The 17,671-nt window shown below is 49.4% G+C and overlaps 1 protein-coding gene across 1 annotated transcript in view; it reads left to right on the top strand.

The window, feature by feature from the left end:
* Positions 1-17,671, top strand: part of LOC121271497 (SH3 and multiple ankyrin repeat domains protein 1-like) — a 389,623-nt gene that overhangs the window by 236,012 nt on the left and 135,940 nt on the right. Inside the window, 1 exon segment of the mRNA XM_041177480.1 lies at positions 651-775. Within this exon segment, the coding sequence (XP_041033414.1) occupies positions 651-775 (125 nt within the window).

Below are 17,671 nucleotides of genomic sequence, written 5' to 3'. Positions count from 1 at the left end.
CTCGGTATGTAACCCCGTGCTGTACCTGCCCTGGGAGTGTTTGATGGGGACAGTGTAGAGGGAACTTTACTCTGTATCTAACCCTGTGCTGTACCTGTCCTGGGAGTGTTTGATGGGGACAATGTAGAGGGAGTTTTACTCTGTATCTAACCCTGTGCTGTACCTGTCCTGGGAGTGTTTGATGGGGACAGTGTAGGGGGAGCTTTACTCTGTATCTAACCCCGTGCTGTACCTGCCTTAGGAGTGTTTGATGGGGACAGTGTAGGGGGAGCTTTACTCTGTATCTAACTCGGTGCTGTACCTGTCCTGGGAATGATTAATAATCCCTAAAATTTAGTGTTCCATTGATTTTACCTGAGCTAATAACGTGAGAAAAAAAAAATACCATAAGTAAGAAAGATTCACAAAGTAATGACAACAGCCCAGTTACCACAGATGCAGTGTTTGGGGGTGGTCCATGTATCTCCTTTAGTTTTTACCCATCGCTCCATTGAAAAAGCCTGGTCCCTGGGCAGAGTCAAACACAGATCCTGAGTTAAATGCGAGTTGAGATCGAGTTCCTCTCACCTCCCCTCCCCCCTGGCGGTGGCAGTATTGGATGTTTCTCCGCGGAGCTTGCTTCACTGAGCTTGATGTCCGTGTCCTTGCAGCCCAGACACCGATTGAGGAGTTCACCCCGACACCAGCCTTCCCTGCACTTCAGTATCTTGAGTCAGTGGACGAGGGCGGAGTGGCTTGGAGGGCAGGTCTACGGATGGGCGACTTCCTGATCGAGGTTAGTGCTTTGTTTCTCTCTTCCTGCCGACTGCATGTGGTTCTTTCATGATTGACAGTGTCGGAGTCGAGTGGACCTTGTAACAATGCTTGGAGTGTGGGCTGTAAGGTTCAAATGTTTGGTTTTGGGGCTAAATTTGGACCTGTTCTTTCTGCGAGAGAATCATTCTTATTTGAAAGGGGGGATTTAAAAAAAACCGGTGCCCTCAACTCCAAAAGTTCAATGGTCGACTCTCCTTGGATACGGTGGAGGCCATGTTACTGGGCAAGTTGCCTAAGCCAATCAGAGAAGTGGAATTCCACAATAACAGTTTAGACATTTGGAATTGGGGAAAAAAAATAGCTGGCATCAGTAAAAGTGGCCAAGAACTTCTCTGTTTGTCGTTGATAATCTAACCGCCTCACTGGTAATCTATATGGTAACTCCAAACCAACATGCTTCATTTAACTGTCCTCTGAATTAGCCCAAGGAACCACTCAAAACAGTGTAAGGAATACCACACGGACTGCAGCAAGTCAACTAGGGCAGCTTCTTATTGCCTTGCCAGCGATGCCCAAATCTCAAGAATGAATGAAGAGAAACTTAGTTTAAGGGTTTAATACAATATAAAACTTAAAGATAAACAAGATGCTGGAAATACTCAGCAGGTCAGGGAGCATCCATGGAGAGAAACAGAGGGCCGGACTTTCCAGTCCCACCCGCTGTAGGAATCATCGCAGGCAGGATGGAAAATTTGATGGACCAGCCAAAGGGCCGTTGACTTTGGACGGGGATTCCCGGCCCCGCTGTGGGTGGGTCTGGAAAATCCCGCCGAGAGTTAACGTTTCAGTTTGGGAACAGCTTATCAGGACAATCATCAATTTCCAGGCCAAACTTTGGCCGTTGTATTAGTTTTGTGATTCTCTTCCTGTTAATTTGAGGGTTGATGCCAGAAGAGATAATGCCAGGGAAAGCGCATTGAAAGCCCACCTCGGTTCACTATTGTTTGTTGAGGAGGAGAACCAGAATCCTCCTCTTCACTGACTGGCTGACGATTCATGTTGCCCACATCAAGGGATGGTAGCACGATGGTTATGTTACTAGACCAGTAATCCAGAGACCTGGACTGAATGCCCTGGAGACACAGGTTCAAATCCCAATATGGCAGCCATGGGAATTGAAATTCAATTCCTAAATCTGGAATAAAACGCTAGTTTCACGATCAGGAAGCTACCAAATTGTTGTTTAAAAACCCATCTGGTTCATGAATACCCACGTTTGAAGTAGAAAACCTACCATCCTTACCTGATCTGGCCTAAATGTGACTCCGGACCCACAGCAATGTAATTGACTTTTAGCTGCCCTCTGAAATGCCATTGCAAGCCACCCGGTTCAAGGTAGCTCACCACCATCTTCTGAATGGCAATTAGAGATGAGGCAACGAATGCTTTGCTACTGATGCTCACATCCCAAAATTGAAGAGGGAAACAACAGTTCTCGAGGAGCTGGAAATGATGACATGGCCAGGCAAGATTGTCTGCAGGCCACAGCTGCATCTCCAATGCAGCTTATCTAACACCTTTCAAACACAAAAGAGGCCATTGTTGGTAACAAATTGGTAATATTGCACTCTGGTGCTCTAGGGGGCGAGCTTCTGCGGTTGTAGCTGAGGTGTGTTGTAGGAGCCATGTGTACTGCACTGCAGTAACTCATCAAGGCTCTAAAGACAGTATCTTCCAACCCCATGAGTCTACCGACTCGAAGGACAAGAGTAGCAGATGCTTGGGAATACCATCAGCTGCAAGTTCCCCTCCAATCCATTCACCATTCTGACTTGGAAACATTTTGCAGTTCCATCAGTGTCGCTGGGTCAAAAACCTGGAACTCTCTTCCTAAGAGGATGGAGGATGTTGTAATATGCTGTTATGGGATAGCAGTATGACATCACTAGAAAGGAAGTGTGTCATGCGATCTAGTCTTATTTTTTACACACAGCTCTGCCGCTGATATCTTCAAGATTTCTACCAATGTATAAATGTTCTCATGTGCCTATTCTAAATAAATGAACTCACAACGCGTTTACACAATTCCTTGTGAGGGATTGATGCTTTTATGTCAGTATAACAACTGACAGTGGGTGTACCTATGGATTGCAGCAGTTCAAGAAGGTGGCTTACCAGCACCTTCTCTAGGGCAATTAGGGATGGGCAATAAATGCTGTCTTTGCCAGCAACACTCACATGCCAGAAAAGAATAATTAAAAAAAGATTAAGTGGAGCTCTATTCTGCACTCAATGGTGCTGCACAGTGGGTAGCATTCTCACCTCTGAATTAGAAGGTTGCAGGTTCAAATCCCACTCCAGAAACTTGGACACGCATTCTTTGCTGAATTGCCAGAATAGTACTGAGGGAGTGCTGAAGTGTAAGTTTTCAACCATGGCAGCATCCGCCTTTTGGGGTTGATATTAAAGATCCCATGGCACTGGAAGAAGAGCAGAGAAGCTCTCCCTGGTGTCCTGGTCAAGATTTAACCCTGAACTGCCTCTACCACTACAGATTGAGGGTTGAACTAGTTGAGCTATTTAAAGGTGGTTAAAGGATTTGATAGGACAGATGGAGAGAAACCATTTCCTCTCATGGGGGTGTCTAGAACAAGTGGGCACAAACCTGAATGAGAGCTAGGCTGTTCAGGGGTGATATCAGGAAGCACTTCTTCATACAAAGGGCAGTGGAAATCTGCAACTCTCTCTCTCCCTCAAAATTATTTAGTGGCTGTGGAAGTCAGTTGAAAATTTCATAACTGAAATTGTTAAATTTCTGTTGGGTAAGGATATTAAGAGATTTGGAACCACTGTTGGCACAGGGCTTCCTAAAATCCTATGGCAATTTTTTTAACCTACACTAGATGGCCTGTCAATCAAAGCAGTGTGGCATAGTTTTTTTGGGATGCTTGATGTTGATGCTTGACTTAATTTCCTTGTGGGAATGCTTTCTATATCCTTTATGTGAATACATTTCTTCTAAGTATTCCTTTATATACTAATCCCATGTTCACTTCCCATGTCACTGCTTCACCAAACTGTGCAAGTAACCTTTCACTATTTAAAGGAAAAGTTTGCATTCATATAGCACCTCTCACATCCAAAGTTCTTCACAGCCGAATTATTTCTGTTGCACCATTGTGTGGTCAACAAATTCAGCAATTAAATTGTACACGGATGTCTGGTGACTCTGCACTGCACCCCCTCTAAGCCCGATATACCTTTTCTAAGGTGTGGTGCCTATGATGGAACTGTGTGCAACAGATTGATAGGGCCAGATTTTTGTGGAGCTGGGAAGCCTCCGTGGACCTTTATAAATGGCAGACAGGACCCGGATGTGGATGACCCACCCACATTTTTGAAGGATCCAATTTTTGGTGACATGGGGAATGGGGACGGAGTGTGATTCACACATGAGGGAAACACAAACTTGATAGTGCCATTTGAAGGTAGTGCTGAGTTTTCAAACAGGCCTCATTTTAGCTGGTCCAAGGACTTTAACCCACAGTGTGGGAGCCATGAATTGATGGAGTAGACATAAATGCACTTGAAGGGCAGGTAATGCCTGTTTAAGTGTCATGATCTGACATTTTTTAAAAATTCCCCCATAGTTTAAACATAATAAAACAGGCTTAAGCTGTCAGTGAGATTTTTTTTTAAAACAGTGCTGGACTGGTTTGATTGACAGGCCATCTGGTGTAGGTTAGGAAAAACATGTTCATACGATTTCAATAAAGCTATTAGTATGTCATTATAGATGCTTGGCTGAGTTTCAAAATCTACAATTATCACAGCAGGGGTTTTGAATTCGCAGTTTGATTGACAGTTTAAAGAAGCTATTGGAGAAGTAGCTGTCTGATATGTGTCCTGACTAAAAGTTTTTTTTATAAGAGATTAACCACTTGAGATTTAAAAGCTTTCAGTGGGTTTCATGAATGGGAGTTTTTTTCACTTATCAAATGTGTATGAGTGAGAGCTGTATTAGATGTTAGAAGTGTATTTTTTTCATCTCCACATGGCTCCTGAGGTCTGCCCATGGTGGATACCGGGTGAGTGGCTATGGAGGTGGCATGACAGTATGAGGTGGCAATGGGGTGGCTGGGGGCATGAGTTGGCATGGAAGTAGCATGGGGATATGAGAGGACATGGGGGTGAGTGGAGGTATAAGGGGCCATGGATGAGGGTGGTGCATGAATTGATATGGAAGTGGCATGGGGAGGGGTAGGTGGGGGCATGAATTGGCATGGTGAGTGCAGGTGGGGAGCTAAGGTAGTGTGAGGGGTGATGGACTAGAGGACCAAACAGCTTCTAAAACAACTGAGACAAAGTCCCAAAGAACCGAGACAGGTCTTCTAATTGGCCTTGCTCGGCACTCGCCCGCTTTCACGGATGCTTTGGATCTGCTCCTGAGGTCGGCAGACCCAACGACACCACCCCCCCCCACCATTCAACCCGAAGCAAAAACTGAGTCTAACAGGGCTTTTTAAATTGTAGCAGGCCTGCCCCAACTTTAGCTATCTGCCTCGATAGTGTAAATCCACCCCCTAATGCCCATCCTTTTGTATTCTGGACTTAAGGGTCAAGACACAGCCACAAAGGTGGACTTTTGTTGAAACTCCTCTATCCCTTAAAGGCCATAGGCAGTCCCTGAAAGAGGGGGGAAGCTGGGGTAGATGGAAAGATTGGGGCAGTGGTCTCAAGAGGCACATCTGGAACACGTGGGATGACTAGAAATCTGGATGGTTTTTAGGATGAAATTTAGGATTCTTGTGCGCTGGAGATGATTGGGGCAGGGGTTGGGGGGGGGGTGGTGGTTGCAGATGCTGCATACCACAGGGGAATAGCCCACCGATCTTCTCTTGTCAAGGCTCTATCATGGGCAAGGCCATGGAGGGGCATTGCAAAGGGGCCACCTCCAGCGTCTGTGAAACCACAGCCCAGGGAGAGAGGCGGCTTGGTTTTGGCATTCTCCGACACCAATGCATCTTTGGTTTGAGGTAAGCAGGCGTGCGCTCGGAGAAGAAGCAGATGGCATCCGATTGAGTCAGGCAGCCATGCCGCTCCCTCTTGGGGCCCCTTCTGTGTGATGGGAGTGTTGGAATACTCTCGCTGTGCTCTGCAACGTTTCAGCTTTGCTGTTCCCGCACCCACCCTGACGATGAGTAACAGCACTGTCGGTGGAGCCCAAAGTCAGTCCCTCTCAAAACTGTTCACTTGGCATGTGGATCACCCCAGGGTCTGTTCAAAGTCAGCAGTTTTATAAAATCCTAACTCTATTTTCATGTCAGCTGCACGCTCTTGAGGAATGACTGCTTCAGACTCCACAGGAGTTTTGTGCTTGATGAAGATTTGTTCATCCACCAACTGGTGACTCCAGTTTTTGCTTCTCTCCCTTTCCTGACCCTGGCTGGAGGTTGTTCCTATGGCAACCCTTGGGGAACTCCACCCCACCCATCCCTTTTCTCAGTTTACCATTTTCCCCAGCCTATAAGATAATTACAGATGAGGAAGGCCGTTCAGCCCATCTCATTCGTCAATGCCCAGAGATAACATTCCCTGCCTCCATTGCAACGTCCAATTGATTCATGGAAGAATCTAGAGACCTCATCTTCATATGAAGAAGAATTTACTTATATTCATTTGCCTTTTATTAATTTGGACCCATGTCTTCCAGTCCTACTCTCTAAGTGTAATTTAAAATAAACATCTATCATTTCTATACCCCTAACCGTCTTAAACCTCCACATGATCACCTCCCAGGAACCTCCTTTCCCAGCTGTAAAGTTAGAACAGAGGACAGTGTGTGGCGCAGTGGGTAGTGTTCTTACCTCTGGGTCAGAGGCTTGGTTCAAGTCCCACTCCAGGTCTTGATAGCCGCAGGTGGTGCATGCATAACGTGACCAAACAGGTTGATTATTGGCCTGTAAATCCTTCCAATACACCTGATGGCAGGTGTACCTGTTGTTAAGAGCAGGAGAGTTCCCTGGTCAGCCATACTGCAGAGGGCAATGGCAAACCACTGCAGTACTTTACCAAGCACAATCGTGGACCAATCCAATGGAAGCCCATGGTTGCCAACAGCCTCTTAGGGTCTGGTACCTGAAGAAGAAAGAAAGTTCAAGACATCTTGATCTTTCCTCATAACTCCTGACCTTTGACACTGAGGGTGAGCATTGGTGTGTGTGTGAGCAGGGACTATTTGACCATGAAGATACACCGCTGCCATCCTTACCAGGCCTGGCCGAGATGGGACTCCAGATCCACAGTAATGTGGTTGGCTTTTAACTGCCGTCTGAAATGGTCTAGCAAGGTGTCGACGGGTCACCACGACCAGCTTGAGGGCAGTCAGGGATGGGCAATAAATGCCGGCCTCGCCAGCAACACTCACGCCCCAAGGACGAATAATTAACAAAAAAAGATTGAAGGGAAGCTCACTTCATTTGGGGCAGTCGGGTTGATGGGAGGGTCCGGTGCACGGCTGGTCTGGGGGGATGTCGAAGCAATTATTTGGAATGAGCCAGTAGAACTGGTTGTGTGGAGTGAACAAATCACTTCTCCGAGATCAGTTTAACAGAAGCATTATCTGCCCGGATGTGCTGTAAGCCTCCAGCACACACTGCGAGAAACCTCAGGGAAATCAGGAGAGATCTTTGACTCTGTTTCTTAACTGACTTAAGTCCGGCTGGCCGCTGGACCTGTGGGTTTTAACCCTTCGCTCAAAGAAAATTGAAGAGTTCCAGCAAGTCTGTGAGACAGAAAATGTTGAAATTGACACAGGGCATATTGAGCCCCCTCTAACCCCACCGCCCACCCCCCGCATTTGTATGGTGCCTTTCATGACCTCAAGACGTCCCAAAGCAGCTCACAGCCGATGAAGTGCTTCTGAAGTGTAGTCAAACGTTGTTGGAATCGCAGCAGCCAACTTGTGCACAGCAAGCTCCCACGAACGGCACCGGGGCCTTGCCAGGTGCTTTTATTTGGTTAATGGTAATGAACTGACGGGATAACGTTTACCTTTTGAATGCCTGTGTGTTTCGGTTCCCTGGGCATGGGTGTGTGCTGGTCTGCTTGATGTATGTGGGTGGTGCGGTAGTGGTTGCTGAACGGAGGGGATGTAGGACTAGTGGGGCCACTAATATCAAGTGCTTATACTGGCGCTCATTTAACGATGGGCCGCATGCACTTATTAACGGCGCTCCCTCCGATTCGCTGACTGCAAATAGACAAGATGGCCTCCTGCCTGGGGTCAGAGGTCATTGGTGATAATTTTGACAAGGCAGCATTTGCTGCCTTGCGTGTGCTGCCTTGCATGTGGAGTTCGAGTGTGTTACAACATGGTGTCATTGCTACACGAGTATGTATTCAGCCAATGATTCAAAATTGTGGCGTCACATTTCTAAGCCCCCAGTGAGACAGAAGCGAATTAAGTAGACGATTTGGATAAAAGCCTCAGATGGGTAACCTGTTTCATTAACGCTTTTCCTGCATATCAACGTTCTTTGGTTTCAAAACGCACATGCGCTATTTATAGAATAATATGGATTCAGGGAGTCTCTGAGGATGACCACGTGAGATCAGGCTGGGACTGGGCACAGCGGGGTGATGTCATTGGTTTTCTGCGCCTCCACAGATGGGTATCGGTGGCCGTCTTGCGTTGGCAGGTGACACGGTGTTCGGACAATGAAGAAAATGTCGGATAATATTTGCTCCGATTAAGATTAAAAGCCGCTGCACATTTGGGGCCATGTTGTGCACGAGGGAGGTCATTTTGTGCTGACGCCTGCGTAAACGTTTTCGGTGGGGGAAGATGGGTGGCTTTTCACCCATGTTTGGCGTAATCATTTTTAACCCTTTGTATGCCATGGGGATAGGCTTTGCTAGCGAGCCCCTCTCCCCAAGGAAAGAAACATAGTCTCCTGCATATCTGTTCATATTTACATGACTTGACTTTCTCATGATCAGGAGATATCCTCAGGTAAGGAAGACCCTGGAGAAGCAGAAATCATTCAGTGTTGCCAGTAGAATAATCCCAGCGAGGTTACTATGTTTTAAAGTCATTAAAAAGTGAAGCAGATTCCATTAACCCTGACTAACCTGCCTTCTCTTTTTCACAAGTGCATCGCTAACACGTTCTTTTTAAGCCTTAAGTGTATTACTGCTGGTCCTTCCTTTGCCGTGCAGGAGTCACTTAGCGAGCCCAGAGTCATAGAGTTGTTACAACACAGAAGGAGACCATTCGGCCTGTCATGTCTGCACCGACCCTCCAAATGAGCAGCTCACCCACTGCCACTCCCCTGCCTTCTCCCTGTAACCCTGCACGTTCTTCCTTTTCAAATAATAATCCAATTCCCTCTTGAATGCCTCGATCGAACCTGCCTCCAACACACTCTCAGGCAGCACATTCCAAATTCTAACCGCTCGCTGCGTGAAAAGTTTCCCCCTCATGTCTCCATTGCTTCTTTTACCAATTATCTTAAATCAGTGCCCTCTCGTTCTCGATCCTTCCACCAGTGGGGACAGTCTCTCCCCATCTACACTGTCCAGACCCCTCGTGATTTTGAATACTTCTATCAAATTGTCTCTCAGCCTTCTCTTCTCCAAAGAAAACAGACCCAACATTTCCAATTTTTCTACATAAATGAAGCTCCTCATCCTTGGAACCATTCTTATGAATCCTTGCTGCGCCCTTTCACATCCTGTCTAAAGTGTGGCCCCCAGAACAGGACACAATACTCCAGTTGAGACCAAACAGTGTGTTATACAAATTCAACGTAACCTCCTTGCTCTAATACTCTACGCCCCTATTGATAAAGCCCATGACACTATAAGCTTCATTAACCACTCTCTCAACCTGTGCTGCCACCTTTTATGACTTATGCCTGATTAGTGAATCGAAAGGATGAAAGAAAAGAGTTTCAAGAGTGGGGGGCTTAACGAAAAATAAGAGGGGAAGAGACGAAGAGTAGCCCCCCCACCGACTTGAAGAGCTGATTTTCTTGGCACCTCTGCCATGTTTGTCCATTTGCAGTCTCCTGCACATTATGATAAGGTCACTCCCTCTGACCTATGCACACGCACTTTCTACACACGCACACTGTCTGTTTTGCTCCTGCCCTTTTATCCTTACCCTTTCTGGGACATCCCTATTGGATGTAGTCCCACAGGCTACCACACTTAATTGGCCATTTATCAGGTCTGAGTGTTTATTGCAGTGTTCAATAGTTCTATGTTTCAACAAACAAAATGCACAATGTGCAGGGGACTGTAAGTGGACAAACATGGCAGTTCTTCGTGTGGGGGGGGAGGGTCTACTCTTTGTCTCTTCCTGCACCACCTCCCCCCCCACCCCCCCACCCCTTGTTTTTTGTTAAACCCACACTCTTGAAACTCATGCTTTCTTTTCCTTCAGGCATAATAATTCATTAAAGGTATCAGGAGAGGTAGAGAGAGCGGTTCTGTGTTTGATCATGAGAGTCTGGTAACTGATCTATGTTAACCGTGCTTGTTTGGTTCAGTCTGAGTGTGGACTCAGAGCAAAGTAAACAGACATCCCGGAAGCTACTAGAAACTGAGCTGTAAGCAAGAATGTAAACATTTTGTGACTGAGGACATAGTTTAGAACTATTGTAAGTAACCTGCTGCACACTTAGAAACTAGTGTCATCCCTGCATCTCTCTGAGAAATATAAAATAAGCAGCATTTACAAATTATTTTTGCAGGGCTGAATCCAATCCGGTCCTTAGCTGGATTTCAGGTGTACTCAGGAACCTTGACCTGATTTTCCCAGGTTATATCACGTCTATCGCTGCCTGAGCTGACTCCTTGCACAATAATTGTTAAACCTGCCAGACACTCGAATTCTCAAGGTCATTCTCACTCACCCATGCGTTAGTCACTTTTCCACATTGCCAACTAGTCTTTGCATTTACACTCACTCTCAAAACTCACACTGGTCCATTCACACTCAATCGTGTCGCACATCTGTACACACTCGCCTCCTCGCACAACCTGTTGCACACTCTGCCTCACACACACCTTGTCCAATGTTCAAGGCTTTTACTCAGTCCAACATTCCTGCATGCTCGCTCGCTTGAGCCTCCATTCTCGGAGAACAGGAGAAGGCCTTTCAGCCCATCGATCAATCCGTAAGATCATGCCTGACCTGTATCCAAAATCCATCCACCCACCTTGTCTCCATAACCCTTAATTCCCCTGTCTTGCAAAAATGTATCAACCTCGGATTTAAAATGTCTAATTGAGCTAACATCTACTGCTCTTTCCAGGAGGAAGTTCCACATGTTGACCACACTTTGTGTGAAGAAACATTTACTGACCCCTCTCCTGCGTGGCCTGGCCCTGATTTTCTTTTGCCACTTTGTCCTAGATCAGGGGTTCCCAAACTCTGGGTCGTGACCCCCCCAGAGGGGCACGAGCCCTGAGACCATAAAGGCGGCTGTAGAGCAGACACTCCTTTGGGAAAGTCCTGGGACTGGCTCCAAGCCTCATGATACGTGTGTCTGCTGGGCTCACTGGGAGAGGAAGGAACTGAACCTATGACTCATTAGGCCCAATGAGTAAGATAACATTTTCGCAAAATACTTCAAGGACATAGATTTCCGTATGTATAAAATTTAAAGTGTGAACCTTCATTTTATTTGGGCAACTGAGGTCACACATAGCAACTAAAGTCCACCTCCCCACCCCCAACTCAACAACTAAAGTCCACCTCCCCACCCCCAACTCAGCAACTAAAGTCCACCTCCCCACCCCCAACTCAGCAACTAAAGTCCACCTCCCCACCCCCAACTCAACAACAAAAGTCCACCTCCCCACCCCGCACTCAACAACTAAAGTCCACCTCCTCACCCCCAACTCAGCAACTAAAGTCCACCTCCCCACCCCCAACTCAGCAACTAAAGTCCACCTCCCCACCGCCAACTCAACAACTAAAGTCCACCTCCCCAACCCGCACTCAACAACTAAAGTCCACCTCCCCACCCCCAACTCAGCAACTAAAGTCCACCTCCCCACCCCCAACTCAACAACTAAAGTCCACCTCCCCACCCCCAACTCAGCAACTAAAGTCCACCTCCCCACCCCCAACTCAGCAACTAAAGTCCACCTCCCCACCCCCAACTCAACAACTAAAGTCCACCTCCCCACCCCTCACTCAACAACTAAAGTCCACCTCCCTACCCCACACTCAACAACTAAAGTCCACCTCCTCACCCCCAACTCAGCAACTAAAGTCCACCTCCCCACCCCCAACTCAGCAACTAAAGTCCACCTCCCCACCCCCAACTCAGCAACTAAAGTCCACCTCCCCACCCCCAACTCAACAACTAAAGTCCACCTCCCCACCGCCAACTCAGCAACTAAAGTCCACCTCCCCACCCCGCACTCAGCAACTAAAGTCCACCTCCCCACCCCGCACTCAACAACTAAAGTCCACCTCCTCACACCCAACTCAGCAACTAAAGTCCACCTCCCCACCCCCAACTCAGCAACTAAAGTCCACCTCCCCACCCCCAACTCAACAACTAAAGTCCACCTCCCCACCCCCAACTCAGCAACTAAAGTCCACCTCCACACCCCTCACTCAACAACTAAAGTCCACCTCCCCACCCCAACTCAACAACTAAAGTCCACCTCCCCACCCCCAACTCAGCAACTAAAGTCCACCTCCCCACCCCCAACTCAGCAACTAAAGTCCACCTCCCCACCCCGCACTCAACAACTAAAGTCCACCTCCCCACCCCGCACTCAACAACTAAAGTCCACCTCCCCACCCCAACTCAACAACTAAAGTCCACCTCCCCACCCCCAACTCAGCAACTAAAGTCCACCTCCCCACCCCCAACTCAGCAACTAAAGTCCACCTCCCCATCCCCAACTCAACAACTAAAGTCCACCTCCCCACCCCCAACTCAACAACTAAAGTCCACCTCCTCACCTCCAACTCAACAACTAAAGTCCACCTCCCCACCCCCAACTCAACAACTAAAGTCCACCTCCCTACCCCTCACTCAGCAACTAAAGTCCACCTCCCCACCCCGCACTCAACAACTAAAGTCCACCTCCCCACACCAAACTCAACAACTAAAGTCCACCTCCCCACCCCCAACTCAGCAACTAAAGTCCACCTCCCCACCCCCAACTCAACAACTAAAGTCCACCTCCCCACCCCCAACACAACAACTAAAGTCTACCTCCCCACCCCCAACTCAACAACTAAAGTCCACCTCCCCACCCCCAACTCAACAACTAAAGTCCACCTCCCCACCCCTCACTCAGCAACTAAAGTCCACCTCCCCACCCCGCACTCAACAACTAAAGTCCACCTCCCCACCCCCAACTCAACAACTAAAGTCCACCTCCCCACCCCGCACTCAGCAACTAAAGTCCACCTCCCCACCCCGCACTCAACAACTAAAGTCCACCTCCCCATCCCTCACTCAGCAACGAAAGTCCACCTCCCCACCCCCAACTCAACAACTAAAGTCTACCTCCCCACCCCCAACTCAACAACTAAAGTCCACCACCTCACCCCTAACTCAACAACTAAAGTCCACCTCCTAACCCCTAACTCAACAACTAAAGTCCACCTCCTCACCCCCAACTCAACAACTAAAGTCCACCTCCCCACCCTGCACTCAACAACTAAAGTCCACCTCCCCACCCCCAACTCAGCAACTAAAGTCCACCTCCCCACCCCCAACTCAACAACTAAAGTCCACCTCCCCACCCCCAACTCAGCAACTAAAGTCCACCTCCCTACCCCCAACTCAGCAACTAAAGTCCACCTCCTCACCCCCAACTCAACAACTAAAGTCCACCTCCCCACCCCCAACTCAACAACTAAAGTCCACCTCCCCACCCCCAACTCAACAACTAAAGTCCACCTCCTCACCCCCAACTCAACAACTAAAGTCCACCTCCCCACCCCCAACTCAACAACTAAAGTCCACCTCCCCACCCCCAACTCAACAACTAAAGTCCACCTCCTCACCCCCAACTCAACAACTAAAGTCCACCTCCCCACCCCCAACTCAACAACTAAAGTCCACCTCCCCACCCCCAACTCAGCAACTAAAGTCCACCTCCCCACCCCCAACTCAACAACTAAAGTCCACCTCCCCACCCCCAACTCAACAACTAAAGTCCTACCTCCCCACCCCCAACTCAACAACTAAAGTCCACCTCCCCACCCCCAACTCAACAACTAAAGTCCACCTCCCCACCCCGCACTCAACAACTAAAGTCCACCTCCCCACCCCCAACTCAACAACTAAAGTCCACCTCCCCACCCCCAACTCAGCAACTAAAGTCCACCTCCCCACCCCCAACTCAACAACTAAAGTCCACCTCCCCACCCCCAACTCAACAACTAAAGTCTACCTCCCCACCCCCAACTCAACAACTAAAGTCCACCTCCCCACCCCCAACTCAACAACTAAAGTCCACCTCCCCACCCCTCACTCAGCAACTAAAGTCCACCTCCCCACCCCGCACTCAACAACTAAAGTCCACCTCCCCACCCCCAACTCAACAACTAAAGTCCACCTCCCCACCCCTCACTCAGCAACTAAAGTCCACCTCCCCACCCCGCACTCAACAACTAAAGTCCACCTCCCCACCCCTCACTCAGCAACTAAAGTCCACGTCCCCACCCCCAACTCAACAGCTAAAGTCTACCTCCCCACCCCCAACTCAACAACTAAAGTCCACCACCTCATCCCCAACTCAACAACTAAAGTCCACCTCCTCACCCCCAACTCAACAACTAAAGTCCACCTCCTCACCCCCAACTCAACAACTAAAGTCCACCTCCTCACCCCCAACTCAACAACTAAAGTCCACCTCCCCACCCCGCACTCAACAACTAAAGTCCACCTCCCCACCCCCAACTCAGCAACTAAAGTCCACCTCCCCACCCCCAACTCAACAACTAAAGTCCACCTCCTCCCCCCTCAACTGAACAACTAAAGTCCAACTCCCCACCCCCAACTCAACAACTAAAGTCCAGCTCCCCACCCCCAACTCAACAACTAAACTCCACCTCCCCACCCCCAACTCAACAACTAAAGTCCACCTCCCCACACCCAACTCAACAACTAAAGCCCACCTCCCCACACCCAACTCAACAACTAAAGCCCACCTCCTCACCCCCAACTCAACAACTAAAGTCCACCTCCTCACCCCCAACTCAACAACTAAAGTCCACCTCCCCACACCCAACTCAACAACTAAAGCCCACCTCCTCACCCCCAACTCAACAACTAAAGTCCACCTCCTCACCCCCAACTCAACAACTAAAGCCCACCTCCTCACCCCCAACTCAACAACTAAAGTCCACCTCCTCACCCCCAACTCAACAACTAAAGTCCACCTCCCCACCCCCAACTCAACAACTAAAGCCCACCTCCTCACCCCCAACTCAGCAACTAAAGTCCACCTCCCCACCCCCAACTCAACAACTAAAGTCCACCTCCCCACCCCCAACTCAACAACTAAAGTCCACCTCCTCACCCCCAACTCAACAACTAAAGTCCACCTCCCCACCCCCAACTCAGCAACTAAAGTCCACCTCCCCACCCCCAACTCAACAACTAAAGTCCACCTCCCCACCCCCAACTCAGCAACTAAAGTCCACCTCCCCATCCCCAACTCAACAACTAAAGTCTACCTCCCCACCCCCAACTCAACAACTAAAGTCCACCTCCCCACCCCCAACTCAACAACTAAAGTCCACCTCCCTACCCCTCACTCAGCAACTAAAGTCCACCTCCCCACCCCGCACTCAACAACTAAAGTCCACCTCCCCACCCCCAACTCAGCAACTAAAGTCCACCTCCCCACCCCCAACTCAGCAACTAAAGCCCACCTCCTCACCCCCAACTCAGCAACTAAAGTCCACCTCCCCACCCCCAACTCAACAACTAAAGTCCACCTCCTCACACCCAACTCAGCAACTAAAGTCCACCTCCTCACCCCCAACTCAGCAACTAAAGTCCACCTCCCCACCCCCAACTCAGCAACTAAAGTCCACCTACCTACCCCCAACTCAACAACTAAAGTCCACCTCCCCACCCCCAACTCAACAACTAAAGTCCACCTCCCTACCCCTCACTCAGCAACTAAAGTCCACCTCCCCACCCCGCACTCAACAACTAAAGTCAACCTCCCCACACCCAACTCAACAACTAAAGTCCACCTCCCCACCCCCAACTCAGCAACTAAAGTCCACCTCCCCACTCCCAACTCAACAACTAAAGTCCACCTCCCCACCCCCAACTCAACAACTAAAGTCCACCTCCCCACCCCCAACTCAACAACTAAAGTCCACCTCCCCACCCCTCACTCAGCAACTAAAGTCCACCTCCCCACCCCGCACTCAACAACTAAAGTCCACCTCCCCACCCCCAACTCAACAACTAAAGTCCACCTCCCCACCCCACACACAGCAACTAAAGTCCACCTCCCCACCCCGCACTCAACAACTAAAGTCCACCTCCCCACCCCCAACTCAACAACTAAAGTCCACCTCCTCACACCCAACTCAGCAACTAAAGTCCACCTCCTCACCCCCAACTCAGCAACTAAAGTCCACCTCCCCACCCCCAACTCAACAACTAAAGTCCACCTCCTCACCCCCAACTCAGCAACTAAAGTCCACCTCCCCACCCCCAACTCAGCAACTAAAGTCCACCTACCTACCCCCAACTCAACAACTAAAGTCCACCTCCCCACCCCCAACTCAACAACTAAAGTCCACCTCCCTACCCCTCACTCAGCAACTAAAGTCCACCTCCCCACCCCGCACTCAACAACTAAAGTCCACCTCCCCACACCAAACTCAACAACTAAAGTCCACCTCCCCACCCCCAACTCAGCAACTAAAGTCCACCTCCCCACCCCCAACTCAACAACTAAAGTCCACCTCCCCACCCCCAACACAACAACTAAAGTCTACCTCCCCATCCCCAACTCAACAACTAAAGTCCACCTCCCCATCCCCAACTCAACAACTAAAGTCCACCTCCCCACCCCTCACTCAGCAACTAAAGTCCACCTCCCCACCCCGCACTCAACAACTAAAGTCCACCTCCCCACCCCCAACTCAACAACTAAAGTCCACCTCCCCACCCCGCACTCAGCAACTAAAGTCCACCTCCCCACCCCGCACTCAACAACTAAAGTCCACCTCCCCATCCCTCACTCAGCAACTAAAGTCCACCTCCCCACCCCCAACTCAACAACTAAAGTCTACCTCCCCACCCCCAACTCAACAACTAAAGTCCACCACCTCACCCCTAACTCAACAACTAAAGTCCACCTCCTCACCCCTAACTCAACAACTAAAGTCCACCTCCTCACCCCCAACTCAACAACTAAAGTCCACCTCCCCACCCCGCACTCAACAACTAAAGTCCACCTCCCCACCCCCAACTCAGCAACTAAAGTCCACCTCCCCACCCCCAACTCAACAACTAAAGTCCACCTCCCCACCCCCAACTCAGCAACTAAAGTCCACCTCCCTACCCCCAACTCAGCAACTAAAGTCCACCTCCTCACCCCCAACTCAACAACTAAAGTCCACCTCCCCACCCCCAACTCAACAACTAAAGTCCACCTCCCCACCCCCAACTCAACAACTAAAGTCCACCTCCTCACCCCCAACTCAACAACTAAAGTCCACCTCCCCACCCCCAACTCAACAACTAAAGTCCACCTCCCCACCCCCAACTCAACAACTAAAGTCCACCTCCCTACCCCTCACTCAGCAACTAAAGTCCACCTCCCCACCCCGCACTCAACAACTAAAGTCCACCTCCCCACCCCCAACTCAACAACTAAAGTCCACCTCCCCACCCCC

Source organism: Carcharodon carcharias, chromosome 31 (assembly GCF_017639515.1).
Source record: "Carcharodon carcharias isolate sCarCar2 chromosome 31, sCarCar2.pri, whole genome shotgun sequence".
NCBI classification, from domain to species: Eukaryota; Metazoa; Chordata; class Chondrichthyes; order Lamniformes; family Lamnidae; genus Carcharodon; species Carcharodon carcharias.
The sequence above is the reverse complement of the archived record's forward strand: the minus strand, read 5'-3'. Positions and strand labels throughout refer to the sequence as shown.